This window comes from Malaclemys terrapin, chromosome 2, assembly GCF_027887155.1.
Source record: "Malaclemys terrapin pileata isolate rMalTer1 chromosome 2, rMalTer1.hap1, whole genome shotgun sequence".
Taxonomy (NCBI): domain Eukaryota; kingdom Metazoa; phylum Chordata; order Testudines; family Emydidae; genus Malaclemys; species Malaclemys terrapin.
Genome location: NC_071506.1, coordinates 170610696 through 170623285, shown reverse-complemented (window position 1 = coordinate 170623285; position 12590 = coordinate 170610696). Strand labels below are relative to the sequence as shown.

The 12590-nt window shown below is 44.6% G+C and overlaps 1 protein-coding gene across 2 annotated transcripts in view; it reads right to left on the bottom strand.

The window, feature by feature from the left end:
- The window catches only part of CTNNAL1 (catenin alpha like 1), a 138171-nt gene that overhangs the window by 48377 nt on the left and 77204 nt on the right, over nt 1-12590 (bottom strand). For both annotated transcript variants that reach the window (XM_054018540.1, XM_054018541.1), the window contains one exon: nt 2012-2098. In XM_054018540.1, the coding sequence (XP_053874515.1) occupies nt 2012-2098 (87 nt within the window). The remainder of the gene's footprint in view (nt 1-2011; nt 2099-12590) is intronic.

The window sequence follows — 12590 nt, the reverse complement described above, 5'->3', positions numbered from 1 at the left end:
TGCATATTTTATTTGTCAAAATAACACAATATAATCATGCCAGTTTCAATTATTTTGGTGATTTATTTTAAAATATCTGTCCGCAAATATGTCTAACAATACAGACACACACAAAAAATTCAGAAAATGTTTTTTGACAAATAAGATTCTTTACTAAACTTTGAGTAATTCATTTAAACTACAATACAGAAACTTATTTCTTGCACCCCTACCTCAGTTAGGGGTAACAGAGGAGCTGAGGGAGAGGAAAGGAGCCTGGGAATGAACCTGGAAAGTCCTTGGCTATGGGTGGGAGAAACAGGGAACAGGATTTTTGGGGGGGGAGGGGATTGTTAGGGAGCTGGGGAACCTCCCCCACACAGACTCCTAGCCTTTGCCATTCAGTTAGGAATATCTGTCCCTGTCCTCGTGTGGCCATATTCTGCGGAGAAAAAAAAATCTGCAGGGGACATGAATTCTGCATGTGCGAAGTGGTGCAGAATTCCCCCAGGAGTAAACCTCAGGCAAATCACTTTGTTTCTCCAACTGTAAAATGGGAACAATAATTCTCTTATCACCCAGGAAGTTGAGAAGATAAGTTCCTGAATATGTTGTGAGGCACTCAGATACTAGAGTGATGAACACCAGAAAAAAGACCATAAGGAAATCACTAATTCTGTATTCAATGGAGAATTTGAGTTGTGTGCAGTAAACAAGGCATAAGACCATTCACTGAATAAGGATAAACCAGAATACCAAATAGCTGCCTCATTCACTGAGCACCATCCACCCTGTGCACTGAACGAGGCACAGTTCCCGTGGGGGAAAATAAAACAGCACATGATCATTAATTAAAGACTGAATCATCATACATATGCACATAAAGATCGAATTGAGATTTCAAAATCAACCTACATTCTGACACTTCTAACGTTCAAGATCATGACTTAGCACCTAAAAAGCTATTTTAAGCAGTTTTTGTATGTAATATTTAGAGTGCTTTTGAATTCTTCAGGATAAAAATGTGCAGGATGTCAGATACTACTATGAATAATTGCAGTTCCTACAATAATCTTGGTAAATAATTAACTTCTAGTTTTTTTAGGCTGCATTTTAACAATATCTATTGTCGCAAGATAGCTGAAAAAAAGTTTTTGTAAGGCACATATTTAATATATTTCATAGTGAAAATAAGTAAGTTTCCTTTTCAATTGCAATAGGTGAAATGCAAAGAAATTGCAAAAGCCATTTATTAATTTTTCACAACTACATGTGGATACTGTAACAATTACCAGTCAACATAACTCCTGGTTTCTTAAAAATCCTGTGAAGAAAGTACTACCTTTTTATAGAGTAAACTTTAATCAGAGCTATGCATGCATCCAAGAGCAAAATCTGGCACTAAATTGGAAGATTATATATAGTGTTGTTGTAGCTGTATTGGACCCAGGATATGAGACACACAAGGTAGATGAGGCAATATCTTTTACTGGGCCAACTTCTGTTGGTGGAAGGTACAAGCTTCCGAGCTACAAGGAGCTCTTCTTCAGGTTTGGGGAAGGAAGCAGAGTGTCTGAGATAAACATAAATTGGGACAGAAGCTGGTCCACTAAAAGATATTACCTTATCTTCCTTGCCTCTCTGTGGATTATATATATGCATTTGAAAATGTACTACTTGTTCCTGCTCCCTATGAAGAAGTTTTTAATTGACTTCTACAGCAGCACTGGTCCATTGGGAAATTCACTATAGATCAGATCCTGTAACACTTACTTACACAAACAGTCCTTACTCCTAGAAGTGTCCCACTGTTTTCTGCTCACTTGAGTAAGTGTTGCAGGATAAGATTCTATGATACTACCTACAGGCATAAAGTTGAGACTATCAAAGTGTTCAGTGAGTCAACAGAACTATTCATAGCATGTAATGTGATGTTTGTCTTTGCAGAGTCAGAGCCTTATTTTGCATTACACGTGAAAATAAAGGAGATTCAAAATCTTCTTCAGACTGTGTTTATATAAGCTGTACTTACTTCTCTTTTGAGTTCATTCATACACTGGCATGTTTTTAGTATGGCTACTTCCAAGTCTTCTGTGATATCCTTTGTTTTCTGGCTTTGCTACAAGGAAAAGACAACCAAACATTTAAAAAAAAATACTCCAACTGACGTACAAATTATCCCAGGCTGTGTTAATGCAGTAATTCAGTTTTAAGTACATTTTCTTTAAAAAAAAAAAAAAAAAACAAAAAAAAAAACCACACACAAAAATCAAATTATTTTATATTAAGAACTCATTATTACTACTGCATTTGTTTATTCATCACTGAAGCAAGAATCTACAAAAAACAATTAATGATGCCAGACCATCAACTTTATTTTTATTCAACAAGGATTTTTCAGTTTTGAACATTGTGTCCTTTTTGAGAAAAGAGGGCTTTTTTATTTAGTATCAGCTATCAAATCTTTATGCCTGAACCATCCTGTTAAGCTAGCTAAAGCTATTACAGTTTTTAAAAGCCCACACGAGTAGATTTTATAAAAAATCTCACTATTTTAAAAAAGAGTAATTCATCAAATTAATGTTTGTCATTTAAATTCAAGAAGTTTCCTTAATAAATAATAGAATAAATCTTTTTCTATGCCCTACAAATTTCAACTATTCCTGTAACATAAGAACTGTTGCTATGAATCTTTCATTCAATTTATACAAAAACAATGCTTTCATGTTTGGAATTTGTGTGTATTTGCAAAACAAGACAACTTGCACAAAAGAGGTGAAGGAGGATGCATGTTGGAAAAAAGGTAGGGGCTAAAAAGTTTCTCTTTCTCCAAAACTTGACTGGGGGGAGGGGAGGAGAGATATCTTAATTAAGAGCATCAACACAAGATGGATGTGGTCAGATTTAAACCTTATCTTGACTCACTCTCTCTTAACAGCAACAAACAGATGAATAACACAGATTCTGGATTGTGTGTGGCATAATTTTTTTTAAAAAGGAACAGCCGCCCAGTCTGATATTGTATCTTTTAAAATACAACATCTTAAATCAATATTCCTGATTGTTCAGAGTCTCTTGAATTGCTTTATACTTTCTTTCAATTGCCTTCCCCAGAAATGTACGCCATAATAACAGGCAAAAAATTACATTAAAATGGAGTTTGTAATGCTTGTTTTGGGGATAATTACAATATTCTTGTAATGCTTTTACTCTTATGTTCTGATATGTTCTCTCCAACATCGCTCCTGCTTAAGGCAATTTTTTGTCTGTCAGAATATGACACTTTGGCTCAACTGAAAAGAAAGTCTTGGGAATGTCTAAACTCCTACGGTACTGGGTGGATTTGCAGTACCGAGGGAGGTGTCTGTTTCAACAAGTCACTTTCATTAGAAGTTGTCAGTACCGATAATGTTGAGTGCTTTGGAGGTAACCAAATGGCATGAGATGGCAGTTTAGACTTCTGGGATACCAAGGGAGTCATATGTCTAGGTTCTGAAGGTTACATACTAATAAAGTCTGTTGGTTTGAGCTTCTTGGAAGCAGAATGTTTCTCTCAGCTATCACCATCATGTTTAGATAGTACTGAGGATGTTTTAGGTATGGAAGTACACTTGGTAGCATGGCTCTTAGAAGTACTACCAGTAACCAAAGGAGCCTGGAACCTCAGTAGTATCCAGCATGGGATCTCAGAACTCAGACAGTTGATTTTTGCAAAGACTGAGACTTTTTCCTAAAGTGGACTCTTTATGAGAACTAAAACTCCTTTTTTAGTGGCCTTCCCTGAACCTTCTGATGCCTTTTCCTGCAAAGGCTGGGGCAAACATAGTGCTGAGGTCTTTGGGGCACTATGCTCACTCAGAGGCCGATGTACAAGGGTTGGGGGAGGGGGGGAAAGGGATCCTGGCCTGGATCTGAAGCAAGGCAAAAACAACATTACATCATAAGTAAGGCTACATTTATGTCACGGAGGACCTCCATGACATTCTCTGCTTCAGCCCCAGGGGCTGCGGGACACTGGAGCTGGCAGCCAGCGGGGCCCTGGCAAGGTTCCAGCGACAGGCAACAGCAGTGACAGACGGTCCCCTGCAAGGTTCCAGCAACAGGTGACAGACTCCTGAGGGGGCCCTCCTCAGGGTTTCAGTGACTGGCAATAGCCCTGCTGAGGGCGTGGGGGAGGAGCAGGAAGCCTTGGGCAAGTGGCTGGGGGTGTTCCGTTTTCTCTTTGGGAAACATCGTCACCCTGCAGCTTCCAGCTGCTGCGGGCAGAAGGGGAACCCCACAGTTCCCAACCACCCTGGTAGCGGGGGGAAACCATGAAGCTGCAGCAGCAGAAGTCACAGACAGGTCATGGCTTCCACGAATTTTTGTTTAGTGTCCGCGACATGTCCATAACTTTTACTAAAAATAACCATGACAAAATCTTAGCCTTAATCATAAGGATCTCCCACTTTTGTCCAGCTCTGCTCCTAAAGTCTGAGCAAATATTGCACTTCTGTGGGACGTGCATGTTCCCCAAACAACTACTGCATTGGGAATGTCTGTCACTGACTGGGATAGATCTCAGCAGGTGAGACAATGCTTAAATCCTAGAGATCCTGGCATATTCCTGCAACATATGCAACATTGAGGGAAACCCCTCCATATGGGGAACCAGGAGAAGGAATAAACAAAATTGAGAAATTATGAAAGAAAACATAACACCGATAACTACACTAAAACTACAATTAAGAATTGCAAAGTTAAGCTTGAACAATAATAAAAGTCGGCATGCTAGATCAGGCCAAGGTAGTTGAGAAGGAACCCATGAAGCCCTGTATATCCTTAGTAGAGGGCATGAAGGCGTGAAGGGGCTGAGCAGGTGCTGCTACCAAAAATCTCTGATCCAAGGTGTATGCATGCCTCAAGTGGAGCACCCATAGGGACACTACTCAAACACGAATCTCTTTCTTCTTCAAGTACTGGTCCCTATGGAGATTCACCGTAGGTGACTCCCAAGCAGTGTTTATTGAGGAGGCAGGTGCAAGGAACTGCTCTGCACCACAGTTCATAGGATCACTGAACCAAAGGAAGCATCCTCAGCTAAGGCTTCCATCAGGGCATTGTGCCTGGTAAACGTGTGAAAGGATCCTTAGGCTCCTGCTCTACAGGTCTCAGGGAGTGGGATTCCTTGCAGGGAATCTCATTCCATGAAGGGAGCTTAAGTTCTGGTGGAATGAGCCCTGACAGACTGAGAAGGAGGGGCTTCTGCAAGCTCATGGCAGAGGAAGATGCAGTGGAAATCCATTCAGTGAGTTTGGGAAGATACTCCTCTTTTTTCATCCTCTCAGCAATGGAAATGGATAACCACAGAGATCTTCTAAAGGGCCTTGCCCTGTCCAGGTAGAAGGCCAGAGCTCTACATTATTGTTCCCCCTCTCTCCTGGCGGGGGCGATAGCTGTTAGGAAGGCCATTTTCATCGATAAAAGTAAGAGGGTACAGGAAGCCAAGGGATCTAGTGGCAGGTTCCTATGCTGCAAAAGCATCAGGTTCAAATCTTGATACTGATGGGAAGGTTCTGACAATGTCTTAAGAACATTGCTGGTATAGGGTGGGTGAAAATTAAGCAGTTCACCACCACAGGGTGAAAGGCTAAATGTACTCATAGCGAACTAATGGACAGCCCTGATGACTTCAAGTAGAGGAGAGGAGATTGTCCAGGACAAGAGGAAATCCAGACTCCTCCAGAGGCAAAACATGCATCTGGCTCTACAGGAAGAACTGCTTGCATTTGGTAACAACACTTTCTTGTAGAAGGTTTCTTACTATTGGGAAGGATGGATTGAACCTACTCTGAGAAGAATCTCTAAACTTGTTGCACATCCAAAAACCAGGCTGCCAGGTGGAGGGATGGTTGGTCGGTCCTCCCTTTGCTCTGTGACAGCAGGTCCAGAAATGACTGCAGGTGAACGCATGGGTGGGAGGCTATCTGCACAGCCATTGTGAACCAGAACTGTCATGGCCACCAAGGCGCTATTAAAATCACTGTTGCCTTGTCCCACTTGATCTTTTAGAGGGTGCAAGATAGGAGGGGAATGGGAGGGAAAGCATACATCAGTGGGCCTGATCATTGCATCCTGTCTGGAGTCGTGCCCCAGAGCATCTTGAGAGCAATAGGCAGGGCAATGGTTTTCCTGGGCTGCAAAGAGGTCCCATGATGGGAATCCCAACTGATGAAAAATCTGCTGGACCACTGATGAGTGGAACACCCACTTACGATCCTTGTGAAAACCTTTGCCGAGAGTGTCTGCTAGGGAGTTCATTACCCCAGCAGGTGTACTGCAGAGAGGATGATCTGATGCTGGATGCACCAATTCCAGAGCTTGACTGTTTCCCTGCAGAGTGGGCTGGACCTTGGTGTCCCCCCCCCCCTCCCCTGCCTTGTTTATATGGTAAACAGCGGTTATGCTGTCCAACCTGACCTGGACGTGACTGGACCGGATAAAGGGCAGGAACTTTTTGCACACTTTGTGTACTGCTCAAAGCTCAAGAAGGTGGATGTGGAGTGAGACTCTTGGTGTCCAGGTACTGTGAGGTCATCCAGGTGTGCTACCCAGCCCAGCAGAGGCATCTGTAACAAGTGTCTGGGGGGGGTGAGGGGAGGAAGGAAGAGGGGGCAGATGGAAACAAACTGCTATATAAACATTGTCCCTCTTGATTCACTAGGGGAATGATGTCAGGAGACTGGGGAAATGGAGACACTTTTGTCTATGGGGTTCTCTGCTTGGAGCACAAACCTTCCTCACTCAAACCCAGAGACCACAATGGGGGTCATATAGATGCATGCAGCCATGTGACCTAGCAGGGACAGATTGTTGTCTGAGGGATGAAATGAAGTTAAATGAGATCTCTCATCACAAGGAATCTGTCCTGTGGTAAGTAGGCCCTGGCTCCAACTGCATCTAGATTTGCGCCAATGCATTCTATAGTTTTTGTGGGTGTTAAAGTGGACTTTCCTGGATTTACTTGAAATCCCAAGGAATGACAGGCTGAATAAAAAGGTGACTGATGCCTGTACCTCCTGAAGCAATCATCCCATGAGCAGCCAGTCACGTAGGTAGGGAAATATAGGGTTGTACTGATGGTGCATGTGTGCTGCCACCACAGCCATGACTGCTGTAAAAAACATTGTCCAAGACAAGAGGAAATCCAAACTCCTCCAGAGGCAAATTATGCATCTCGCGCCATAGAGAGAACTGCTTCCATTTGGTGGCACAACACTTCCTTGTAGAGGATTTCCTGTTATTCACAATGACAAAGACATTCTTCAAATGGCCAGAGTAAAACCTTGTACTGGACAATGCTTTAAGCCCACAGTGAAACGCAGGAATTTCCTCGGTGCTGGATAGTATCTATACGGAAATAGACGTACTTCAAATTGAGAGCCACATACCAGTCACCTGCATTCAGGGAGGAGATTATAGTGGCCTGGGTAAAATCATCCTGAATCCTGAGTGGCAGATGAAAATGTTCAGCTGCCTGGGGTCTAGGATGGGTCTCCAGCCATTAGAAAGTATTTGGAGTAAAAGCTCTTCCACCCCCTCCTGTGACAAGGTGGTACAGGATCTATTGCCCCTAACTGGACTAAAGGGTCCAGCTCCTTGCTGAGAATCCTCTCATGAGAAGTGTCCCCAAATAGGGATGGGGAAGGAGTTTTTGAGGAGGGAGGGCAGGAATTCAATCATGCACCAGTTGCAATGATGTCTAAGACCCATTTGCCTGGTATTATACACTGCTATGTCAGAAGGAAATGAGCCAGGCGGCCACCAAAAGGTTTGAGGGAGACTGGTTGATAGCTCTCGAGCATTCCATCAAAATGTCTTCTTGGTAGGCAGCTGAGTCCAGAGAGGGTATGCTGGTGGTGCAATATGTCTGCCACGCTACACCCTCTGGTGTTTTCTTGGTGGCTCACAGGTCTTCTAGTAGTAGCATAGCTGAGGGACTGGCCAGTATCTGTGCGGCAGTGACTTAGAATATTTCACATGAAGAGCCAGGATGTGTAATTGCAAGAAGCAGAGGATGGTGTACTAATCCTTAAGGGAAGGAAGTGACATAGTTTCTCTCACTTAAAAGGTTGTTACCCTCAAAGGGGAGATCTTCAGTTGTTGCCTGGACCTCCATCAGGAACCCAAAGGACTGCAGCCAAGAGGCCTACCAGATAACCACTGAGGTTGCTCTGATGCATGAAGCCATGTCCAGTGCATCAAGTGACACCTGAAGTAACAATCTGGATACCAGCTTCCCTTCATCTAAGATAGCCTGAAACTGGGGTCTACATTCCAGTGGTAATAAACTGATGATCTCCGACTGTGATGTAACGAATAAAATCATATTTTGACACGAGTGCTTGGTAGCTCACAATACGGAATAATAGCCTGACTGACAAAAAGTTCTTTATGCTGAAGAGATCTAGTCTCTCGGCATCCTTGTCCGAAGGGGCAGACTTGGGTTGAAGTCTGTTCTTCTCCATGACCACTTAGACGACAAGAAAGTTCAGGTTACAGTTTAAAACAAATATCCCGCCCCTTTGAAGGAACAAAACATTTTTTCCTCAGCCCTCTTCGATGGCTGCTGTGTGCCACATATCCTTAGGAGGCTCCAAAATGGCCTAGGGAGAGCCTCCTAGGAAGGAGCCTGAAGGAGACTGAAGAATGTCCATGGGTGAGATCCTGAACCTTTTCCAGCAATCCTCATCAGCAGTTCCTAGCACTGTCTGTTGTCATCCGAAAGGGAGGGAGAGGCCAGCACCACTGCCTCATCCAGAGAAGATGATGCTGTCAGCACACCTGCTGGCACACTGGCTGCTCTGGCTGTTCTTGCTTCGCCACTTGCTCTGGGAGGCCTTTCTTGGAGGCGCTGTCTGCCAAAAGCTGTGTCCTGGGTTCTCATAGTCTGGAGTTCAATGACATGGATCCAAAGAGCTCCTGTGCGGCCAGTGGGTGGGATCATATGGGTATGGAGGTGGGCTTGATGGGGGGGGTACCACTTATCTCTAGCTCCACAGTATAGGTCACAGGGATGTAGGGGCCTCTGGACGCACTATCTGGGCTGCTGTCCCAGGTCTGAATCATTAGGGAAACCTGTTCGTCCATGGGGTAAATCATCCAACTCCATTGGTACCATCTGTCTTGTAGCAGCACAAAGGCATATCTCAGCAATCAGCAGCCTGACATTGTCAAAGCACACATGGGCCAGCCAGTGTTTGGGACCATGAAATGACATGTGGATGGTGTAATGATGCCTCTCGCCAGAACCAGGTTTAACAGGATCAGCAACTCAGGGTCTGGGTAAGGCACCAGGTCCTTGAGAAGGGTGTAATGAGGTTTGGCGGGAGAACTGGCTGGGGTCTTCAAATAGGTTGGTCTGCTGGTGCGAGCGTGGCCATGGGGGCCTTAGTGCAGTATGGTATGACCAGTGCAAATGGCAAGTGATCCTTTCTAACTACGATTAAACTAACTAATACAAAAACTAATTTACATGTCAAAGTTTGGGCTAATGTTTGAGGGCTATGGACATAGGAGGGCTCTGTCTCAGATCATAGGCAATAGAAAGGATCTGGAGACCAGAGAGGAACTCAAGAGTAGCAGAAATTTGTCAGGAACTTCCCAGGAGAGCGATGTGTGTCACTTAGCCCAGGGAAAGTAAGCCCTGCAAGAGGAGAGAATTTGAGGGCTATGAGCTGGAGAGAGGAAAGATGCTCCAGACACATTAAAGTCATTACAAGAGCCTGGTCAGCGTGGATCTCATTTGGAACGTAGGCCCTCTGGCCGGTGAGCCGAGGCAGGGACTGAGGTCGTGGCAAAGGAGACCTGCGATTGCGATCCGGTGCCCGAGGCTGTTCCACGAGTCTGTGCTGCTGAACTCCAGTGGACTTGCTTTTCGGTGCTGGGGACGGGGCTGCCTCAGTCCCCTAGCGTGGCACCTGCGGAGCCAGTCAGCTTTGCTTTTTAGCCGCCGGAACCGCTTCAGGCCCTGAAGGCCCCACTCTAGGCTGGGAGCTCCTGCCACTGCCCGGTGTGGGGGGAGGGTCCCTGACCACCGCAATACCCCCTTGAAGCCCCAAAGCGGGCACATGGCCTGACATAGGTCCTTAGCCTGTAGGCCCTCGGTCCTTCGGCACTGAAGGGCTCCACTTCCTCAGCGAAGGGGAGCGGTGCTGGGCTGAGTTCAGTGCTAGTGGCGTGCTCCGCACCAAAGCTGATCCACTCAGCACACTGTCAGCCGTGGTGGACTCCGGTGCAGGACAAAGAGACGATTTCATTAGGAGAGCCCTCAAGTGGATATCCCGCTCCTTCTGGGTACGAGGGTGAAAGTTTTTACAAATATGACACTTGTCCTTCCTCGGGCTTTCTTCCAGATACTTGAGACAACTGTCGTGTGGATCATTGATGGACACCAGTCTGCTGCATGTCAAACACGACTTAAAGCTGGGCGAGTGGGGCATGCCCCGCCTAGGGTGAAGTCCCAGACGGGACTCTAACTGCTAACTAACGACTATACTCAACAGCTACTTAGGCAACACTATCAACAAACTATTTACAAAACGCTCTAAGGCACGAAGTCCATTGTGGACAAGAAGAAACCGCTAGCCTTTGCTACGCAAGGAAAGGCACTCGGACTAACCACCATGGGAGTAAGAAGAAACTGAGAGGGCGCAGGGCCAGCGGCACCTGATATACCCCCGCATGGGAGCGCTACTCCAGAGGTCGCCACAGCTGGCCCTAAGAATACTGCTAAGGCAGAAATCTCCAGCAACTGTGCACGCACACACCTAAAATGGAATTGACATGAGCAAGTACTCAAAGAACTTTAAAACAAAACCAAAGGAGGAGAGATTCTGATCTCATCATGTGATGCCGTGATCTGGAGTAAGGGCCTAGAAAGCACATGCCTTAATCCAGCCCTGAAAGGGGCAAATACAGGATGGAATGTACTATATCTCCCATATTTTATGGGAAATCAGTACTGTCAGACACAGGACCCGAGTCCCTTCTGCCCACATATACAATGGATCCTAAATGCAAAATCCATTAAACTGAACCCCATAAAGCCATCCCTTACTGGAGTCAAGAGGAAGAATGGAGACTGAGGGAGAAAGTCTAAGAAATATCCCTTCTGTAGGATATACAAAACATCTTTGTCCTGTACAAATAAAAGCTTAGGAACTGAAGCTTTCTAAATTGCTGTCAGGCTTTAGTGACTACTAGTAGAGTGCTAGTAAAGCTTTATCTTGCTTAGGATTCCCCAGAAGCACCTGCAAGATGACTTTAAATATGAAGCAATAGGGGAAAGAAAAAATCTTTTATGCTGTTGCCCCAGGACAGAGGTATTTAAACCTGCCTTTTCCTGAGGCTCAGAGAGCTTACCCAGATCTGTGGCTCAACTGACTACTGCCAGCAAAAGAACTGCCAACTCTCAGCTGTTGCCTGGAACAAGAAAAGTACTAGAGGTACAGCATAAGCCCTCAAACAACCCAATTACCTGAATTATAAATCTGTATACATAATCTACACCATGGCCCTAGCTCCAGTGCCTGGGTTCCTGAATCAGGTGGGTTCTAGAAATGGACAGTAGCCTAATACGTCTCCTAGCTACCACAGTGCAGAAGAAACAAGATGACAACTTTGCTGAATCACAAGTAATATCAAAGATTACGGTTTGGGGATTTTTTTTAAATCTAATGCAGAGTTTAAGGAAGGAAGAACAGTTAAAGATTCCTGAAAGGTCTGTGACTCTCTTAAGAGCCTCTGGTATCAAGGGCTTTGTTGAACATATAGTTACTATTAAACAGTACCTGGGACTGCTAGTTTTAAGGGACAGTGTGGTATGCTGGACAGCAGCCAGATCTGTCTCTTAGCTATGAGAAAGGAGGGAGTTAAATGAAAATCTTTTAATGTCACAAGCAGTTCTGCAGAGTACTTTTAGTAAACATATACCCTCTTCATGTGTCCTAGAGTTCTCCCTACAGGACTGTACAGGGCAGTAACTCTTCAGGCGGGAAACTGGAGGAGAAATAAAGCAGGAAATGGCTACTCACAGAGCTGCACATACTGTGCCTTAAAAGGGAAAGAGCCAACAGTGGCATCCATTTCAGTCATTAAGCATGGCCTCTGGCAGATATTGCTAACATACCATTTTAGCAGGGATCTACCATTCAGAATTAATAATGTTTCCTAATAACATTGACAGAAGATGGTAAAATCCCTTTTCATATTTTTCCTTTTAAAAGCATCCTTATTAGGAAAGTCTTCTCAGGAGCAGGCTGTCTCCTCAACACCTAATTGATTCATACGAGACCATTAAACTCCTTGACTATCAGCAAGTGATTAAGTAACTTATAAGCTCATTAAACTCCACTACTATTGAAGTAAGAATAGGAACAACTAAGAACTCTGGGCTGCAGACTCTGAATCACCCAGACAGGAGACAGAGGAATGAGGCCTCTCCTTCCTCAGCATATGGGACCTTTAAGATTCCCCTTCAGAGGCTCATATCTCTTTCAAGACCCTTTTTCTGGGAGGACATCCTGAAGAGGACAGAGTGCATTCAGATGGGTTACACCCATTTGAGGAGG